The 21,846-nt window shown below is 44.8% G+C and overlaps 1 protein-coding gene across 1 annotated transcript in view; it reads right to left on the minus strand.

The window, feature by feature from the left end:
- The window catches only part of VWF (von Willebrand factor), a 176,120-nt gene that overhangs the window by 147,517 nt on the left and 6,757 nt on the right, over positions 1 to 21,846 (minus strand). Inside the window, exons 4-5 of the mRNA XM_031016658.2 lie at positions 14,747 to 14,849; positions 14,255 to 14,463 (exon numbers count right to left, since the gene is read on the minus strand). Of these exons, the coding sequence (XP_030872518.2) occupies positions 14,255 to 14,463; positions 14,747 to 14,849 (312 nt within the window). The remainder of the gene's footprint in view (positions 1 to 14,254; positions 14,464 to 14,746; positions 14,850 to 21,846) is intronic.

Genomic DNA, 21,846 nt, shown 5'->3' on the forward strand with positions numbered 1-21,846 from the left:
CCTTCTTCAAGATGCAGCTCAAGAACCACTGCCTCCAGGTGTGGTCCTGGTGAGTGAATGGTCCTTTCTGAATAGCTCTACTCCCATTTCGCACCCCAGCCTGTATGGGTGTCACCTTCCCTGTGCACCATGGCACCTGGGCATCCCTCTACCAAAACACTCATCACCTTTGGTTTGTATTGTTTTTGCTCATATTCATCTCCCATTCAACTGTGAGCTCCTTACTTAAGGGTATGGGCTGTGTCTCTTATCTCTAAATTCTTATACAGTGGATTATGAATGCTCAAAATATTTTTGCAGAATGAAGGTAAGAATATGACATGGAACCTAAGCCCAGTCCCCAAGTCACTGCATACTCCAGGCTCTCACAGCATCTGTGCTTTAGTACTTATAGTGCTCATGCTACTGTCAGCTACTCACAATAGACTGTGAGGGCCTCATGGACCTACATGGCCTGGTGCAAAGTAATTGCGTAATCTGTATTACAAAGGCAGTATGAGACTACTACCTTTGCAGTATTGGGATGAGCAGTTTTCTGCATAGCCAGGCCTGGAAGAGTGAAGTATGTCTCAAGGTCAAGTAATGCATTTGCAAATAGTAAATAAACTGTCCCCGGGGAAGGAAAATATAAATGAGACCTTAGAATATAGTCAGTTGGTATGTGGGGATTTGATAGGCAGAAAAAGATCCCCCTCACCACCAAAGATATATTCACTTCCTAATCCCTGGAGCATGTAAATATTATCTCATACGGCAAAAGATGTGCTTGAGTTAGGGATCTTGAGAGGAAGAGTTTCTCTTGGATTACTTGGGTGAGCCTAAATGCAATCATCTGTATCCTTATAAGAGATGGGTAGAGGCCGGGCACGGTGGCTGACACCTGTAATCCAGCACTTTGGGAGGCCAAGGAGGGTAGATCACGAGGTCAGGAGATCAAGACCATCCTGGCCAACATGGTGAAACCCCGTCTCTACTAAAAATACAAAAAAATTAGCCAGGTATGGCCGCACATGCTTGTAATCCCAGTTACTCGGGAGGCTGAGGCAGGAGAATTGCTTGAACCTGGAAGGCGAAGACTACAGTGAGCCGAGAATGCACCACTGCACTCCAGCCTGGTGACAGAGCATGACTCCATCCCAAAACAAAAAACAAAACAAAACAAAACAAAACAAAAAAAGACATGGGCAGAGGGAGACGGGCAAAGACGCACACAGAGGAGAAAGCAATGTGAAGACAGAGGCAGAGACTGGAATGATGTAGCCATGAGTCAGGTATGACTGCAGATGGTAGAAGAGGCTAGGAACAGATGCTTCCCGAGAGCTTCTGGAGGGAGTTTTGGCCCTCCCAACACCTTGATTGCAAACTTCTGACCTCCAGAACCATGAAAGAATAAATTTCAGTTGTTTCAAGCCACCGAGTTTGTGGTAATGTGTTGGTAGCCACAGGAAACTGATATATGGGAGAAGCCAAAGGCAAGAGTATTTAAATTTGTGGCATGTTGACTGTGTGCCAGACATTGCGACAGGTACTCTCTGGGTACTCAGTCACTCCATATCACACAGGTTTTGACACTTTCTAATAAACCACATTAAGGAAGGGACATAGAGGACGCTTCATGTTGTTGCCTGGGCAAAGCCCCTCTATGACCCTGTGTGATCTGGGCTGATCCCAATTCCTTATGTGCAAATAAGGAGTTAGACTAGATGACTTCTAGGGTCGTTTTTAGCCCTGACCATCTGTGGAGTGAAACTTTAAGGGCTAGATCTGAAATGAGACATAGGCTGTCCAAGAGATGGAATTACAAATATTCTTGCTTAGAGAAAACTCTCTGAAAGCCTAAGTAAAAGCCAAGCTGAGCAGATTCCTAGAAGTCAGGAAGGAAAGTTAACCGTTTGGGGACAAATATTGTTGAGTCTTTAACAACCAAAGACAACTAAACCCCCAGTCCTTTGAGGATGGTTTCTGAAATATCACCAGAGTCCTGAATTTTTACCAACAAACACCAACACAGTATAGACTTCATTTTCAGTTTTTAAACCTTAAAGCCTGGGAATATGAAAGATATTTTAGGGCTGGGACTTCCATTTCTAGCAACATGACAGATTAGAAAACACTGAAACATGTGCCACTACAATGAACAAATGCCCTATTGAATTCATGACTAATCTCACAAAAAAGTATAAGAAATTTCAAAAGACAGGCCTGGCGCAGTGGCTCATGCTTGTAATCCCAGCACTTTGGGAGGCTGAGGCGGGCGGATCACAAGGTCAGGAGATCGAGACCATCCTGGCTAACACGGTGAAACCCCATCTCTACTAAAAATAAACAAAAACTAGCCAGGTGTGGTGGCAGGCACCTGTAGTCCCAGCTACTCGGGCGGCTGAGGCAGGAGAATGGTGTGAACCTGGGAGGCGGAGCTTGCAGTGAGCCGAGATGGCACCACTGCACTCCAGCACGGGCAACAGAGAGAGACACCATCTCAAAAAAAAAAAATTTCAAAAGCAAAAAGAAAGAGGGGGAAAAAGATAAGGAGAGAAAAAGGAAAAACAGACCTGGTGAGTGTTGAAGTCGGGGCAAGGGTGGCAATCTTGCCAACGAAGGGGTGTGGGTTTAACAGCTTTGGATCTCCATGATGTAGGAAGGACATCCTGAGACCCCCATTGTGAAGCTGGGACCCTTAAAGGATGACAACACCCTCCATGAGAAAGTTCACAAGAAAAAAAATCTACTCTAAGAAACAATGGGCCGGCCACAGTGGCTCACATCTGTAATTCTTGCACTTTGGGAGGCCGACGCAGGTGGATCACTTGAGGTCAAGAGTTCAAGATCAGCCCGTCCAACATGGTGAAACCCTGTTTCTACTAAAAATACAAAAATTAGCCAGGCGTGGGGGTGGATGCCTGTAATCCCAGCTACTCAGGAGGCTAAGGCAGAAGAACCGCTTGAACTGGGCAGAGGAGGTTGCAGTGAGCCCTGATCGCGCCACTGCACTCCAGCCTGGGTGACAGAGCAAGACTCTATCTCAAAAAAAAAAAAAAAAAAAAAAACAAGGAAACAAAAGTTTGTTAACCTAGTCTAAGCTCTGGATAAGTGAGGAAAAACGTCTCCCTCAAAATCTGTACTTGTGGGAAAGCCCTCATATGGATTTGAGATTCCTATTTATAATTCTTATAAGATTTAGTAACTCCATATTGAAATATTAACACAAAACCCTTCAAAGATGAGTTCACAATAGAAAATTATGAAACATGATGAAACAGTCCACTCTGAGCAAGAGTCAAAAGACACAGAAATAATCTACAACTATCTGATCTTTGACAAACCTGAGAAAAATAAGCAATGGGGAAAGGATTCCCTATTTAATAAATGGTGCTGGGAAAACTGGCTAGCCATATGTAGAAAGCTGAAACTGGATCCCTTCCTTACACCTTATACAAAAATTAATTCAAGATGGATTAAAGACTTAAACGTTAGACCTAAAACCACAAAAACCCTAGAAGAAAACCTAGGCATTACCATTCAGGACATAGGCATGGGCAAGGACTTCATGTCTAAAACACCAAAAGCAATGGCAACAAAAGACAAAATTGACAAATGGGATCTAATTAAACTAAAGAGCTTCTGCACAGCAAAAGAAACTATCATCAGAGTGAACAGGCAACCTACAAAATGGGAGAAAATTTTCGCAACCTACTCATCTGACAAAGGGCTAATATCCAGAATCTACAATGAACTCAAATTTACAAGAAAAAAACAAACAACCCCGTCAAAAAGTGGGCGAAGGGCATGAGCAGACACTTCTGAAAAGAAGACATTTATGCAGCCAAAAAACACATGAAAAAATGCTCACCATCACTGGCCATCAGAGAAATGCAAATCAAAACCACAATGAGATACCATCTCACACCAGTTAGAATGGCAATCATTAAAAAGTCAAGAAACAACAGGTGCTGGAGAGGATGTGGAGAAATAGGAACACTTTTACACTGTTGGTGGGACTGTAAACTAGTTCAACCATTGTGGAAGTCAGTGTGGCGATTCCTCAGGGATCTAGAACTAGAAATACCATTTGACCCAGCCATCCCATTACTGGATATATACCCAAAGGACTACAACTCATGCTGCTATAAAGACACATGCACACGTATGTTTATTGCGGCACTATTCACAATAGCAAAGACTTGGAACCAACCCAAATGTCCAACAATGATAGACTGGATTAAGAAAATGTGGCACATATACACCATGGAATACTATGCAGCCATAAAAAATGATGAGTTCATGTCCTTTGTAGGGACATGGATGAAATTGGAAATCATCATTCTCAGTAAACTATCGCAAGGACAAAAAACCAAACACCACATGTTCTCACTCATAGATGGGAATTGAACAATGAGAACGCATGGACACAGGAAGGGGAACATCACACTCCGGGGACTGTTGTGGGGTTGGGGGAGTGGGGAGGGATAGCATTAGGAGATATACCTAATGCTAAATGACGAGTTAATGGGTGCAGCACACCAGCATGGCACATGTATACATATGTAACTAACCTGCACATTGTGCACATGTACCCTAAAACTTAAAGCATAATAATAATAATAAAGAAAGACACAGAAATAGCAAGATTAGAGCTTCAAAAACTTCAGATAATAAAATTTCTATATAAAGGTTATAAAACAAACATATTTAAAATTATTGTTGTAAAGAAGAAATGGAAATTTCATAAAAGAACAAGATAATAAGAAAAATAATAGAGTAGAAAAAGAGCCAGGTTTACCTTCTAAAATTACAAATATAGTTAATGAAATGAAGAGAAACCTCTATTGATGGTGGTTAGACATCACCTGCCGATTAGACACAGTTGAGAGAGAATTAGTGGATTAGAAGATAGATCTACGTAGAGATGAGCTGATAATCCCCTTCTCCAGGAAAAAAGCAAGCTCTGATTTGTAGCATTTGCTGGTTTCCATCGTGTAAATACTCCTACCATGGCCAGTTTCAAGCTACCAATGTGATATCAGTGAATGTGGAGCTGGGAAGAGATACACACAATCAATTCTCACCAACCAGCATGAGCACAACACTTGAGCCAAGCAAACGACCTAAAAAGCAACACAGAGGGATAAAGAGCTTAAAAAAAAAAAATGGAAGTAAGGTAAAGATTAAAAAAGGGATGAAATAAAAATATCCAGGCCAGGCACGGTGGCTCACGCCTGTAATCTCAGCATTTTGGGAGGCCGAGGAGGGCAGATCACGACGTCAGGAGATTGAGACCAGCCTGGCCGATATGGTGAAACCCCGTCTCTACTAAAAATACAAAAAATTAGCCAGGCATGGTGGCGGGCGCCTGTAGTCCCAGTTATTCAGGAGGCTGAGGCAGGACAATTGCTTGAACCCGGCAGGCGGAGGTTGCTGTGAGCCGAGACACGCCGCTGCACTCCAGCCTAGGCGACAGAGTGAGACTCCATCTCAAAAATAAAAAAATAAATAAACAAAATAAAAATAAAGTAATCCAACATATTTCTCACAGTTCCCAAAGGAGAAAAAAATGACTGAAAATGTTCTAAATCTGATGAAAGATAGGAAGCATCAGGGCCAGGCGTGGTGGCTCATGCCTATAATCCCAGCACTTTGGCTTTTTAGAAAATTAAGCTTTTGGGTCATGTCCAAATGACAGAGAGAACATGACATTTATGGGGGCAGGCGGAATTTTCTCTCTTAAAACTAGGTATTAGTTAAAAACCAAAAGAAGGCACAGATTCTGCATGTGCTCAGAAAGGGAAGGGCTGATTCTTTTATTCATTCGACAAATATTTATTGAACAGCAGCTGCATTAAAAATGTTCAAAACCATTACAGTCAGCTGGGCAAGGTGGCTCACGCCTGTAATCCCAGCACTTTGGGAGGCCGAGGTGGGCAGATCACTTGAGGTCAGGAGTTTGAGACCAGCCTGGTCAACATGGTGAAACCCTGTCTCCACTAAACATACAAAAATTAGCTGCGCATGGTGATGCGTGCCTGTAATCCCAGCTACTCCAGAGGCTGAGGCAGGAGAATAGCTTGAACCTGGGAGGTGGAGGTTGCAGTGAGCCGAGATTGCTCCACTGCACTCCAGACTGGGCGACACAGTAAGACCGTCTCAAAAAAACAAAAACAGGCAGAGCACGTTGGCTCACACCTGTAATCCCAGCACTGTGGGAGGCCGAGGCGGGCGGATCACGAGGTCAAGAGATCCAGACCATCCTGGCCAACATGGTGAAACCCCGTCTCTACTAAAAATACAAAAATTAGCCAGGCGTGGTGGCAGGCGCCTGTAGTCCCAGCTACTCAGGAGGCTGAGGCAGGAGAATGGCATGAACCTGGGAGGCGGACCTTGCAGTGAGCCGAGATTGTGCCACTGCACCCAGCCTGGGCGACTGAGCGAGACTCCATCTCAAAAAAAAAAAAAAAATTAAAAATAGAATTGCCATGCCAATGGATCAGAATTCACACTGTTAAAACGACCATACTGCCCAAAGCAATCTACAGATTCAATGTAATCCTTATCAAAGTACCAATGTCATTTTTCACAGAATTAGAAAAAGCAATCTTAAAATTCATATGGAACTGAAAAACAGACCGAATAGCCAAAGCAATCCTGAACAAAAAGAACAAAGCTGGAGGCATCACAATATGTGACTTCAAAATATATTACAAGAATATAGTAACCAAACAGTATGGTACTGGTATAAAAATATACACATAGATCGGCCAGGCGTGGTGGCTCACGCCTGTAATCCCAGCACTTTGGGAGGCTGAGGTGGGTGGATCATGAGGTCAGGAGATCGAGACCATCCCTGGCTAACACGGTGAAACCCCATCTCTACTAAAAATACAAAAAATTAGCCGGGTGTGGTGGTGGGCACCTGTAGTCCCAGCTACTAGGGAGGCTGAGGCAGGAGAATGGCATGAACCCAGGAGGCGGAGCTTGCAGTGAGCCGATCCACGCCACTGCACTCCAGCCTGGGCAACGGAGCGAGACTCCGTCTCAAAAATATATATATGTGTGTGTGTATATACATATATGTGTGTATGTATACATATGTGTATACATGTGCACACATGTGTATACATGTGTGTATACATGTGTGTACATGTGTATACATGTGTGTGCAGTGTATACATGTGTGTGTACACACGTATATGTGTGCACGTGTGTACACAAGTATATGTGTGTATATGTGTGTACACACATATGTGTGTATATGTGTGTGTATATGTGTGTACACACATATATGTGTGTGTATACACACGTGTGTATACACATATGTGTATGCACACACGTGTGTGTATACACATATGGTGTGTACACGCATATGTATATATGTGTGTATATACATATGTGTATATACACATATATGTATATATACACATATGTGTATATATACACACACACACACACAGATCAATGGAATAGAATAGACACCCAGAAATAGAGCCAGCTGATATTTGACAAAGCTGACAAGAATATATACTAGGGAAAGGACACCCTCTTCAACAAATGTTGCTGGGAAAACTGGATTGCCATATGCAGAAGAATGAAACTGGACCCCTATCTCTCACCATATACAAAAAAAAATCAACTCAAGATGTATTAAAGTCTTGAATGTAAGGCCTGAAACTATAAAAATCCTAGAAAAAAACCTCGGGAAAACTGGACTGGACATTGGCCTAGGCAAGGAATTTCTGACTAAGACTTCAAAAACACAGGCAACAAAAACAAAAATAGATAAATGAGACTTCATTAAACTAAAAATCTTCTGCACAGCAAAAGAAATCATCAACAGAGTGAAGAGACAGCTTGCAGAATGGAAGAAAATATTTGCAAACTTATTCATCCAGCAAGGGACTAGTATCCAGAATACACAAGGAACTCAAACAACTCAACAACAATGAAAAATAACAAATAATATCAGCAAGAAGTGGGCAAAGGACATGAGTAGACATTTTTCAAAGGAAGACATACAAATATCTGACAGGAATATGAAAAAAATGGTCAACATAACTTGTCATGAGAGAAATGCAAATTAAAACCACAATGAGATATCATCTTACCCTAGTCACAATGGTTATTATTAAAAAGACAGAAAATAACAGATGTTGGCAAGGATGAGGAAAAAGGGGAACTCTTACACACTGTTCGTGAGAATGTAAATGAGTACAACCTCTATGGAAAACAGTATGGAGATTTTTCAAAGAACTTTAAAAAAAAAAAATAGGACTGCCGGGCGCGGTGGCTCACACCTGTAATCCCAGCACTTTGGGAGGCTGAGGCGGGCGTATCACGAGGTCAGGAGTTTGAGACCAGCCTGGCCAACATGGTAAAACCCCGCCTCTACTAAAAAAATACAAAAGAAAAAAAAAATGAGCCGGACATGGTGACATGCGCCTGTAGTCCCAGCTACTCAGGAGTCTGAGGCAGGAGAATTGCTTGAACCCGGGAACTGGAGGTTGCAGTGAGCTGAGATCAGGCCACTGCACTCCAGCCTGGGCAACAGAGTGAGACTCTGTCTCGGAAAAAAAATATATATATATAGGACTACCATTCAATCCAACAATCCCACTACTGGATATCTACCCAAAGGAAAAGAAATCAATATATCAAAAATATACCTGCACTAGTATATTTATTGTGCATTATTCACAATAGCAAAGACATGGTATCAACCTAAATGCCCAACGACAGATGATTAGATGAAGAAAATGTGGTACATATACACAATGGAAGACTATTCAGCCATAAGAATGAAATCACATCTTTTGCAGCAACATGGGTGGGATTGGAGGTCATTATGTTAAGTGAAACAAACCACAGAAAGTCAAATTCTCACCAAAAGTCATGTTCTCACCAATAAGTGGTTACTAAAAGATGTGTACACACAGACAGAAAGAGTAGAATGATAGATATTGGAGACTCAGAAAGGTGAGAGAGAGTGGGAGTGGGGCAGATGATGAGAAATTACTTAATGGGTACAAAGTATATTGTACCCTAAAAGTCCTGACTTGACCACTACACAATCTGTGCATGTAACAAAATTGCGCTTGTACCCCATAAATTTATACAATTTTTTTTTTGAGACAGAGTCTCACTTTGTCGCCCAGGCTAGAGTGCAGTGGGGCGATCTTGGCTCATTGCAACCTCCGTCCCCTGGGTTCAAGCAACTCTCCTGCCTCAGCCTCCCTAGTAGCTAGGATTACAGGCATGTGTTACCACCCCCAGCTAATTTTTATATTTTTAGTAGAGATGGGGTTTCGCATGTTGGCCAGGCTGGTCTTGAAATTCTGACCTCAAATGATCCATCCACCTCGGCCTCCCGAAGTGCTGGGATTACAGGATTACAGGTGTGGGCCACCACGCCCGGCCTTATACAAATTTTTAAAAAGAAAAAATTTAAAAAATGTTTAAGAAGAAATTGCATATCAAATTTTTCTCCTTTTAAGTAAAGAGAAATAGATATTGTAAAAGGCAATATTTTAAAATTTCACATACCTGAAAAATAAATCATGAAATATATGAAGAAAATAGAATTGCCATTAGAAATCATCCAGGAATTCTGCCTCTGGGAATATACTCAAAAGAATTGAGCCGGGTGCGGTGGCTCATGCCTGTAATCCCAGCACTCTGGGAGGCCAAGGTGGGCAGATCACGAGGTCAAGAGATGGAGACCCTCCTGGCCAACATGGTGAAACTTCATCTCTACTAAAAATACAAAAAAAAAAAAAAAAAATTAGCTGTGCGTGGTGGCATGCGCCTGTAGTCCCAGCTACTCAGGAGGCTGAGGCAGGAGAATCACTTGAACCTGGGAGGTGGAGGTTGCAGTAAGCCGAGATCAGGCCACTGCACTTCAGCCTGGCGACAGAGGGAAACTCCGTCTCAAAAAAAAATAAAGAAGAACTGAAAGCAGGGTTTTGAAGAGTTATTTGTACACCTATACTCATAGCAGCTTTATTCACTATAGGCAAAAGGTGGAAGCAATCTAAGTGTCTACTGATGGATAAATGGATAAGCAAAGTATGTAAGGTCTGTATGCACAATGAAATTTTTTTTTCTTTTCCTCAAATTCCTCTGATACAATGGAATATTATTCATCCTTAAAACGGAAGAAAATTCTGACATACACCACAACATGAATGAACCTTGAGGACATTATGCAAAGTGAAATAAGCCAGCCACAAAAAGACAAATGCTGTATGATTCCACTTATATGAGATACTTAGAGTAGTCAAAATCATAGACAGAAAGTAAAATGATGGTTTCCAGGAGCCCAGAGGGAAGAATGGGAAGTTATTGTGTAATGAATATAGAGTTTCAGTTCTGCAAGATGAAAAGAGTTCTGGAGATGGATGGTGGTGATGGTTGTACAACTACATGAATGTACCTGATACCACTGAACTATATACATAAAAATGGTTAAGATAATAAATTCTGGCCAGGCGCGGTGGCTCACGCCTGTAATCCCAGCACTTCGGGAGGCTGAGCGGGGGTGGATCACCTGAGGTCAGGAGTTCAAGAGCAGCCTGGCCAACATGGTGAAACCCCGTCTCTACTAAAAATACAAAAATTAGCTGGACATAGTAGCGGACGCCTGTAATTCCAGCTACTTGGGAAGCTGAGACTGGAGAATTGCTTCAGCCCGGGAGGCGGAGGTTGGAGTGAGCTGAGATTATGCCATTGCACTGCAGCCTGGGCAACAAGAGTGAAACTCCAACTCAAAAAAAAAAAAAAAAAAAGATAGTAAATTTTATGTTACATGTATCATAGCACAATAAAAAATGGGGCGGGGTGTAGAAATCTATACACAAATGTTTACACTGGCTTTGTTCATAATTTTCCATAATTGGAAACAACAAAGTGTCCTTCAACTGGTGAATGGGTAGACAAATTGTGGTAACTACTCCTTAGCAATAAATAGGAACAAACTACTGATACATGCACCAATATGGATTAACCTCTCACGGACCATGTTAAATGAAAGAAGCCAGACTTACAAGACTAAATACTGCAAATAGGGTATGATTACAGTTATATGAATTTTGGAAATATCAAGACTACAGAAACAGATAAAAGATCAGTGGCCACCAGGGGCTAGGAGTTGGGGGAAGATTTGACTACAAAGGAGCATGGTGATTTTGAGGGTGACAAAACTGTTCTGTAGTTTGATTGTGGTGGTTACATGACTCTACACTTTTGCGAAAACCCAACAGAACTGTATGTGAAAGGGTGAATTTTACTATCTGTAAATTAACCTCAATAAATCTGACTTTTGAAAGAACAATAAAATAGAGCCATGTGGTGCTTCCATGACACACATCTGAAACAAAATCACATAGAAAGGTTGAAAGAATGGAAAAAGATACATCGAACAAACACTAACCAAAAGAAAGGTGGAATAGCTATACTAATATCAGACAGATTGAAGGCAAAAAGCATTGGTAAAAATGAGAGTCATTACATTAAAGGAACAATTCCCTAGAAATATTCAATTTTTTTTTTTTTTTTTTTGAGACGGAGTCTCACTCTGTCGCCCAGGCTGGAGTGCAGTGGTGCGATTTCAGCTCACTGCAAGCTCCACCTCCAAGGTTCATGCCATTCTCCTGCCTCAGCTTCCCGAGTAGCTGGGACTACAGGCACCTGCCACCACACCTGGCTCATTTTTTGTATTTTTAGTAGAGACGGGGTTTCACCGTGGTAGCCAGGATGGTCTCGATCTCCTGACCTCATGATCCGCCCACTTCGGCCTCCCAAAGTGCTGGGATGACAGGCGTGAGCCACCACACCCAGCTGAAAGATTCAGTATTTCTAAACACTAATAACAAAGGCTCAAAAATATACAAAGCAGGCCGGGAATGGTGACTCACGCCTGTAATCCCAGCACTTTGGGAGGCTGAGGCAGACAGATCACTTGAGGTCAGGAGTTCAAGACTAGCCTGCCCAACATGCTGAAACCTCATCTCTACTAAAAATATAAAAATTAGCCAGGTGTGGTGACACCTGGATGTAGTCCCAGCTACTCAGAAGGCTGAGGTAGAAGAATCGCTTGAATCTGGGAGGTGGAGGCTGTAGTGAGCTGAGATCTCACCACTGCAATCCGGCCTGGGTGACAGAGCAAGACTCTGTCTTTAAAAAAAAAAAAAGAAAGAAACAAAGAAATATATATACACACACACACACACACACACACACACACACACAAAGCAAAATTTGACAGAATTACATGAAGAAAGTGACAAATTCACCACCATTATAGAAAAATTTAGCTCTTTTAGTAATGGGTCATTAATAAGCAGACAAGAAGTAGTAAACATACAGAAGATCTGGAAAACACAATTAAAAAGCTTAATTCAACAAGTATAGATAGAGTCCTGCACCAATCAGAGAATACATTATTTTTGAGCATACATAGAACACTTGCAAAAAAAAAAAAAGGCTACAAACAAGTCTATAATTTTTTAACTAGGCCACAATTTTTTAACCAAATTTAGAAATCAATTTAGTTACAAATAGGTAACTTTAAAAACTTCAGGCCGGGTGCAGTGTCTCACGCCTGTAAGCCCAGCACTTTGGGAGGCCGAGGAGGGCAGATCACGAGGTCAGGAGTTGGAGACCACCCTGGCTAACACGGTGAAACCCTGTCTCTACTAAAAATACAAAAAATTAGCCAGGAGTGGTGGCGGGTGCCTGTAGTCCCAGCTACTCGGGAGGCTGAGGCAGGAGAATGGCGTGAACCCAGGAGGCAGAGCTTGCAGTGAGCCGAGATCGCGCCACTGCACTCCAGCCTGGGTGACAGAGTGAGACTCCGTCTCAAAAAAAAAAAAAAAAAAAAAAAAAATTCAAACTTTTGAATTTTTAAATGTATATAGGTTCAGAAAGAGCTCAAAATGGAAGTTAGAAAATTTAAAAAATGAAATATGTTACGTATCAAAATTGGTACAGCTGGGCACAGTAACACACACCTATAATTCCACTAGGAAGGCTGAGGCAAGAGGATTCCTTGAGCCCAAGAGTTCAAGACCAGTTTGGGCAACTTAGCAAGAGCTTATCTCTAAATACACACACACAGAGACACACAGACACACACACACACGTGTATATATATACATATATATACACACACATATATAATTACAGATATACACACATATACAGAATATATACATATTTACACAAACACACACACATATATAGAGTGCAACTAAAGTGATATTTACAGGGAAATTTATAGCCCTAAATGTACATATCAGACAATAAAATCAGTGCTGGAGAAAACCGAAAAATAAACTATCATGCTATTTTCCAATATGGTACATTCCAATGAAAGGAAGAGTCAATTGTTTCTCTGCAATGTTTACTCTCTAATCAGAAAGTGGTTGGGTCATAAGGAAGAAAGATAACATATGTAAGTGTTTAGCTTTGGCAAGGGAACATAACTAATTGAATGTTTATGTAATTGAAATTAAAGAAGATTGAAATATTCATCTTTAGTGTTTTCTTTTTTTTTTTTTCTTTTGAGACAGAGTCTCGCTCTGTCGCCCAGGCTGGAGTGAAGCGGCGCGATCACTGCTCACTGCAAGTTCTGCCTCCTGGGTTCACGCCATTCTCCTGTCTCAGCCTCCCGAGTAGCTGGGACTACAGGCGCCCGCCACCACACCTGGCTAATTTTTTGTATTTTTAGTAGAGACATGGTTTCACCATGTTAGCCAGGATGGTCTCAATCTCCTGACCTCACGATCCGCCTGCCTCGGCCTCCCAAAATGCTGAGATTACAGGGGTAAGCCACTGCGCCCGGCCTAGTGTTTTCATATTATCCATATTACCTTCTATTGCTCGTGAACACACACATGCACACACACATAAACTGGCCTTTTTGGATGGTGTGGAGGACCGACCACTCCATAGATTTTATCCACTCCACTGTAGTGGGCTGAGGAGGATCGACTCAAACTACCCAGCATTGACCAACCACCTGCCACGTGCAAGTTGCTACAGAGAATTCAAAGTTGAACGAAGTCAGCTTTGAGGAGCTCTAAGACCTGGTTTCACTAGAGGTCTAGGCATTGGAATGGAATGCAAAGATATAAGGCTGGCAACGTAAATTGAGGTGAGGTCACAGTGAGGCTTGAATGCCAGGGAAGGCATGTTAGTGAAGGTTTATGAGCAAGGAAATAAAAAGCATGGCCACACTTTAGGGAAATGGTATCCCAGAACATCTTACCTTCTTGGGTCATAAAGTCATCTTCAGCAAAGATGTTAAAGTTGCCACACAGCCCGCAGGTCTTGTTGAAGTATCTGTCTGACAGCAGGACTTGAAAGTTGCCGCTGCCATCGATCCTGGCCACAAAGCCATAGGCCTCACCAGACAGCTTGTAGTACCCAGCCTCAGTTTCTAGATACAGCCCTTTGGAGGCATAGGGCATGGAGACTCTGGAGGGCAAAGGCTAAGTTCAGAAGTGGGCTTCTCGTGCATTTTCTGGATGTCTCTCCCACCTTCTAACCCCAACCCCATGTTGTAGGGTTCAGAACATGGTGCAAAGTGGCTGAGGACCTAGACCAGCAATCAGGAGAGCTGGCTCTCACCCAGCCCTGCTACTCACTTCCTTGGAACATTTGCTTCCATTCTCTGGGCCCCAGCTTCCTCATCTAAAAATGAGGGGGTTGTGTCAGGGGATCCCTAGGGTCCTTTCTAACTCAGACATTGTGGGCTTACCTTTGGTCCCCCTGTGTCACAGTACCATTGACAAACAAATGGATGTCAAAAAATTCCCCAAGATACACGGAGAGACTCACTCTCTTGCCATTCTGGAAGTCCCCTGAAAGAGAAAAAAGTCAATAGTAGTGATTATTACTCCTCTCAAAAAATGAATACATTGATTAAGAATCATTATCTACATAACCTTTTCTCAGCAGAAAACGCCCCAAAGTCTTTACAAGTGAGCAGCAAAAATCTCCCTAAAAATCTCATTTTCTCACCCATTTTTCCATTCATCTAAAAATAATTATTGAGTGACTTCTGGATACATTGCCCTCAGGTAGGCTCTCATACATCACAAAAGAAAAATCTAAAAGCATGATCTCTTGCTTCTGGGAGTTTACAACCTGCGTATAAATAGAAGACAAACGCGACAATTGAGTATATTGTAAGGCAGCAAACAAAAAGGCAACACTGTGAGTTATTGGTAACAGGTGCTCTAGGAGAGTGTTATTCATTCATTCATTCATTCATTCATTCACTTATTGAGACAGGGTTGTGCTCAGTTGCCCAGGTTGGGGTGCAGTGACGTGAACATGGCTCACTGCAGCTTCTGCCTCCTGGGCCCAGGTTATCCTCCCACCTCAGCCTCCGGGGTAACTGGGATCACAAGTATGTACCACCACATCCAGCTAATTTTTTTTTTCTTTTTGTAGAGACAAGATCTCACCGTGTTGCCCAGGCTGGTCTTGAGCTCCTTGGTGCAAGTAATTACAGGCATGAGCCACCCCCCTCTGGCCTAGCAGTGCTATTTAAAATGGTATCGGTCGGGTGCGGTGGCTCACGCCTGTAATCCCAGCACTTTGGGAGGCTGAGGCAGGCGGATCATGAGGTCAGGAGATCGAGACCATCCTGGCTAACATGGTGAAACCCCATCTCCACTAAAAATATGAAGAAAAAAAAAATTAGCCAGGCGAGGTGGCTGGCGTCTGTAGTCCCAGTTCTTTGGGAGGCTGAGGCAGAAGAACGGCGTGAACCCAGGAGGCAGAGCTTGCAGTGAGCGGAGATCGCGCCACTGCACTCCAGCCTGGGTGACAGAGCGAGACTCTGTCTCAAAAAAAAAATAAAAATAAAAATAAATAAATAAATAAAATGGTATCTTAGGACAGCCCAAGTCAGAATCCCTGGGCTGTTTGTTTAAAATGGAGATTCATGAGCTCCACCTAAGTTTACTGAATTTGATTATCCAGGAGTTTACAGATCGTGTGGGTCAAATGCCTTACACAGCACATGGAATTAATAAGGACACACTAAATGGTTGACAATGGAAATGTCTGAAGATCCAGACACATGATAAAATAGGCTCTGAGAATGGTGTGGTTGTGAGGGCTGAACAGGGTGACAAGGGTGATGGGACGGTGGCCGGCATGAAAAAGGAAACACAGGCAAGACATTTTTCACAGCGTGACCAAAGCTTAGCAAACCTCATCTAGTTTCTGAGAACTGCTACTCATGGTGGGTCTTTGATATTCAAAGATAACTAATTGGTCATAAGAATCAAAAGACCCAGAAGGGAAAATAGAGAGTCTGGTCTCAAGCCTTGGAGACTGAGAAATTAATGGAAATAGGAAAGATAGGGGCAGCCAGAGAAAACAAAGAGCTGACGTGTGGGGCACAATGCCTTGAGGTCCTGAAGGAATGGGGCATAGGACTCAGGGGTAAAGCTGGTCTTAAAAATGAGCAAATCTCTCTTCTCCTAGAAGGGATAGGGGAGTGTGGGCTTCTTCTTGGCAAGAAGAGGCTAAGATGTCCGTGGAACCAAGCCCAGAAGACCTGGCAGGTCTGTTGACTCAAGGTATTCCTGCCATGGCCAGAACCGCAAAAACAGGGAGCTGGGGCAGGGGTCTCCTCACTCCTAGCCAGGAGAGGAGGAGTCCCCAGCAGGGCTCTGGGCTGAACTGAGGCTGCAGGAGGACAACCACACACACAGACACACACACACACACACACACATATACACCACCCGCACACACACCATGCACACACATAGCATGCACCCTGGAACACACAAACACTCCAAACCAACCCGAAGGAGCTACAGAATAGACTTGTTTCTGGTGGAAATTCAGTGAGGGCTCTCCCACGTAAATAATAAGTCTATTCTAGGAATAGTTTTGAATGATATGCCAGCAGCAGCAGCCACCAGGAAAGACACACAGACCACTCACAGTCCATAAACCACATTCTGCGGAGCTCCAGATCAACACAACTGGGAGAAAATGGAGATGCCTGCCAAATGAAAGGGGACTTGTCCTGTTTGAGCTGAGGTGTCTCCCTTGCTCTGCATTCCCACCTAGAACAGTTTTTACAGCAAGCAAACCTTTAGAAGCTGAACAAACTTACTGACAGCAAGAAATTGGCCAAAGAAAAACAAACAACTGGAAAAGTGATTGCATAGAGAAACTTTTTTTTTTTTTTTTTTTGAGGCAGAGTCTCGCTCTGTTGCCCAGGCTGGAGTGCAGCGGTGCAATCTCGGCTCACTGCAAGCTCCGCCTCCCGGGTTCACACCATTCTCCTGCCTCAGCCTCCCGAGTAGCTGGGACTACAGGTGCCCGCCACCACGCCCAGCTAATTTGTTGTATTTTTAGTACAGATGGGGTTTCACCATAGCCAGGATGGTCTCGATCTCCTAACCTCATGATCTGCCTGCCTGGGCCTCCCAAAGTGCTGGGATTACAGGCGTGAGCCACCGTGCCCTGCAAAGTAACTTTTTCTTTTTTTTCAGTAATTTATTTATCAGTAATGGTAGAATCTGAGTGAGAAGTATATGGATCTTGAAGTCTTTCAACTTTTCTGTATGTTTGAAAATTTCCATAAGAAAATGTCGAAAAACCAAACAAATGGGACAACCAGGTAACAACCTCCAGTTTGCACCCTCTCCCTTCCAGGGCCCTAGGCATTTGCACTGGGCCTAAGACCAAATCCCTCCCTCGGCCTTTTCTGGGGCTGGGGCTCTGAACACTACACACAGCCCAGAGTGAGCCCATGTGACAGGGCAGGGACCCACTCCACACTCCTCACTGGAGACCTGCCAGAGCAGAAGGCTCCACCCGCCAGATGGCAGACAAATGAGCCCACGAGGTCTGGGCTCAGGGGTCTGTGTCCCTATTACCACTGAGCCTGTCTCCCCATCAGCGAATCCTCCTTCCACCCCATCTCACAGGGAGTTCTGCCTCGGCTTCACTGGGTAACTCGACCAATATGTCACCTCCAAGCCAAAGGCATCTCCCTCCTAGAAACGGGAAAGGAACCCCCGTGAGCCCCTCCTTGGCGTTTCTCCTTCTCCTGGGGATGCAGAAAGAGTGGGTGGGACCAAGTCTGCCAGGGACTGTGGCTGGAGAATGGGTAGGGAACGCTTCAGAGGCAGCCAGGCAGCTTGGGGTTGGCATGGCCCTGTGGCTGCTGATCCACAGCTCTTACAGGCTTCCAAAGATGCAAAATCACTTAAGCAAGGTACTCGTTCCACAGGAGGCAGAGCTGAGCAGGTGCCACAGGGGAGCCCGGAGGTCGCTATGGCTATAAGTTTGAAAAGTAAGGCCTGCAAGGCTGAATAAACCAAGAATTCAGCAGAAGCAGAAAAATCAAACAGGAGAGAACCAGAAGTTTATGACAGGGAAGGAGAGCCCCAGCCCTCCTACAGTAAATAACAGAGGAACCTGCCCACACAGGCTGCGGGGCTCAGGGCTGGCCAGGCGGCAGACCCTGGGGTAACTTGCCTATCATCACAGAGCTAGTCAGTGATGAAGAGCTGGGACTCAAGCGAGTGCTGTTTTAAGTATGTCAAGGGCTTGCTCTGGGCAGCCCCAGGAAAGACCAGCATCAGGAAGTCCAAGGGGCAGCCCAGGGCTGAGCCCGTGTGAGGCAGCTCCAGGCAGCCAGGGGACGTGGGGCTGGCTGCCCTGGGAGCTTCACCTACCGCAGGAACTGGGGCTCCTGAAGGGGATGATTCAGGTTCTGGTAACCAACCCCCATCCACCCAGAGACAAACCAAAAACAGGAGTCTAGGGGCAGGAGTGGGGCTGCATCGTGCCCTTCAGTGAGGATTGAACTGCATGGCAAGGAGAATTCCTGGCCCTGGATGGCTGAGGGGGCTTGAAGAGCAGTCAGTCCACAGCCGGAGCAGGGGAGTGGCAAGGGAATTTGGGGTTTTGTTTTCTTTTGTTTTGAGGTCTTGCTCTGTCACTTAGGGTGACATGTAGAGATATGATCACAGCTCACTTCATCCTCAAACTCCTGGGCTCAAGCAATCCTATTGTCACAACTTCCCAAATAGCTGGAACTACAGGTGTGTGCCACCATGCCCAGCTAATTTTTGTATATATTTGTACAGATGGGGGTCTCGCTATGTTGCCCAGGCTGGCATCGAACTCCTGGGCTCAAGCAATCCTCCCCCATCAGCCTCCCAAAGCATTGGGATTACACGCATGAGCTACTGTGTCCAGCCTGGCAATGAGATTTTTCCAAGTGTGATCTAGGGAAGCCTATAATTCAGAAAAACATACTATGGCAGCAGGAAGGATCTAAATAAGCGGCTCTTAAACTCTTTTGCTCAGAAAGCACAGTAAAAACACAAGTTACTTTATGACTCAGGACACACACACACACACATTTCATATCATATTTACCCTTGCCGTGTGCCATGCACTCTGATATTTTCTGATGTTTTCTAACCTTTTCTGTCTTTTTAAATGCTAGTTATAACCACTCAACTCATTTTAGGACCCATGGCCCATGACTCAGTTCAGAAAACAATGATCTAGGCTGACTTCATTTTACAGACGGAGAAACGAGGGCCTAGGTTTACAACAGGGTTTCTCCACTGCATCACTATTGCATTCAGCGCCAGACACTTCCCTGTGCACGGTGGGAGAACCAGCAGCCTCCTGGTCTCTACCCACTAGATGCCAGCAGCACCCACCCCACAGTTGTGACAACCCAAAATGTCTCCAGACACTGCAAAATGTCCTCAGGGGGAAAACCACCCCGACTGAGAACCCCTGGTTTCCACTGTGGAAATGGAGCAGAGCCTACACTCAGGCTTTTTTGACTGTCCAAATCCCCTTTTTGCAACACAAAGCGGCGTAACAGGGCATCGGAGTGTTCTAGATTGCGCTAACCACTAACGCAGGGAGAACTCCAGACCAGCCTTGCATTTTATTTCCCTCATTCCCTCCATGCAGAACTCAGGGGGATCAGATGATGTGCAGCCATTAGGAAAACGAGCCATTAGAAATTGCTGGTGAGCCCAGGAGAGACCCCTGCACTCCACAGACCTCCAGGTTAGCATTTCCTATAACTCTTAGGAAAAGAGAGGCTGGCTGTCACCCCAAAGAGGCAAGACAAGCCAGCGAAGCTCTCCCAGAGGCTCCCACCAGGCCTGCTGAACGCAGTGATTAAGGCGCTGAGTGAGGAGTAAGCTCCTAGCCCACGTATTAGAGCGAGAGGAATCCTGGGACCTTCAGAAGCAGGCCAGGAGCTGGAACTACCGTCAGACCTGGGCGCTTTCTTAGGCTTTAGGGTGGAACTCACTCATCTGCATTTCCACTAAACACTCTACCTTCGATGCCTGTGATTCTGGTGCAGGTGACCCTCCCTCCAAACTGAGAACAGGGGTCTGGTCTGACCATGCCACGGAAACTAAGGCTCCCCGGGGGAAGTGACTCAGCAGGCTGTTGGTTGTTGATGGCTCTCTCTTGGCAGGTCTGGGAGCCAGATCCTGCAGCCATAGCTTAGGAAGAGCAGTCTCTACGGAGGAGCAGGAACCAGGACTCCCATAGTCTCTCTCTGGCCTCTGTGCTGCCTGGCAAACAGCCGTGTCGCCTTGGCCTCGAACCCTGGAGCCTGCCTCACCAGGAGACAGAATCAAGGACGGGGCCTCGCCTTGGCACCAGGTGGCCCTTCGTGTGCGTACATAAACACTTTACCCAGGATATGAATAAGGTCCACAGGCACTCGGGAGGAATGTGGATGTGCAATTTACGGTCAAGGAGACAGGATGTCATTGCAGAACAATGGAACAGAAGGTGGGCATGTGCACGGAAACTGAAACTGCAGGGCCCAAGTCCTGGGCTCCCTCCCCTGACCCAGTGCCCCTGGCTGCCCTGATGCACCAGTGCCAGCCCACCCCCCTCTAATTCTTCCTCTTCTCCCACACACCCCAAACCTGCCACCACCAACAACAAGAGGCAAAACAGCCACCCATTCTCTATGATGTTAGCAGCACGGTTTTGGTGAAAATGAAATCAATTTACATTAAAGTGTGTTTGATCCATAACCTTGTTTAGGCAAACAATCTCCCAGAAAATGGACACTTCACAAGGGCAAACAGCTTATAAGAAAAGAATAATGACCTGGTGGGGAATCCCACCAAGGGGTTTTGAGGTAGACAGGCCTTCCATGGCCCTTCAAATTCCTCTGTGACCACTGAAACCCAGAAAACGGTGGCCCGAGAGGCCAGACCTCTAGCGCAAACGTGTGTGGATTACGAGGGGGAGATGAAACTCAAGTGACCCTGACCTCGTGGAAATGCCTGGGGCCCAGCAGCCCCTGTCTCTGCATGGCGATTCCAAGTGAACACCCCATGTTAAGCTGGCTGCTTTCAATAACTCAGCTTGGCTAAGCAGTCACATTTTCAGATAACCTGTCTCCCTTGATGCTCACAGTATCTCCATTTTAAAGATGAGGAACCGAGGCCGAGGCGGGCGGATCACCTGAGGTCGGGAGTTCGAGACCAGCCTGACCAACATGGAGAAACCCCGTCTCTACTAAAAACACAAAATTAGCAGGGTGTGGTGGTGCACGCCTGTAATCCCAGCTACTCGGGAGGCTGAGGCAGGAGAATCGCTTGAACCTGGGAGGGGGAGGTTGCAGTGAGCCGAGATCGCACCATTGCAATCCAGCCTTCCAGCCTGGACAACACGAGCGAGATTCCATTTCAAAAGATGAGGAATTGGAGGCTAAGACAGCGCAACTGCCCTCGGAACACTCAGTGAAGAGGGAGAGCAGAGGAGAACACGGGTTTTCCGACTGCAACTCTGGCTCTGTCTGTGCTTCCATTT

Source organism: Gorilla gorilla, chromosome 10, assembly GCF_029281585.2.
Source record: "Gorilla gorilla gorilla isolate KB3781 chromosome 10, NHGRI_mGorGor1-v2.1_pri, whole genome shotgun sequence".
In the NCBI taxonomy this organism is placed as follows: domain Eukaryota; kingdom Metazoa; phylum Chordata; class Mammalia; order Primates; family Hominidae; genus Gorilla; species Gorilla gorilla.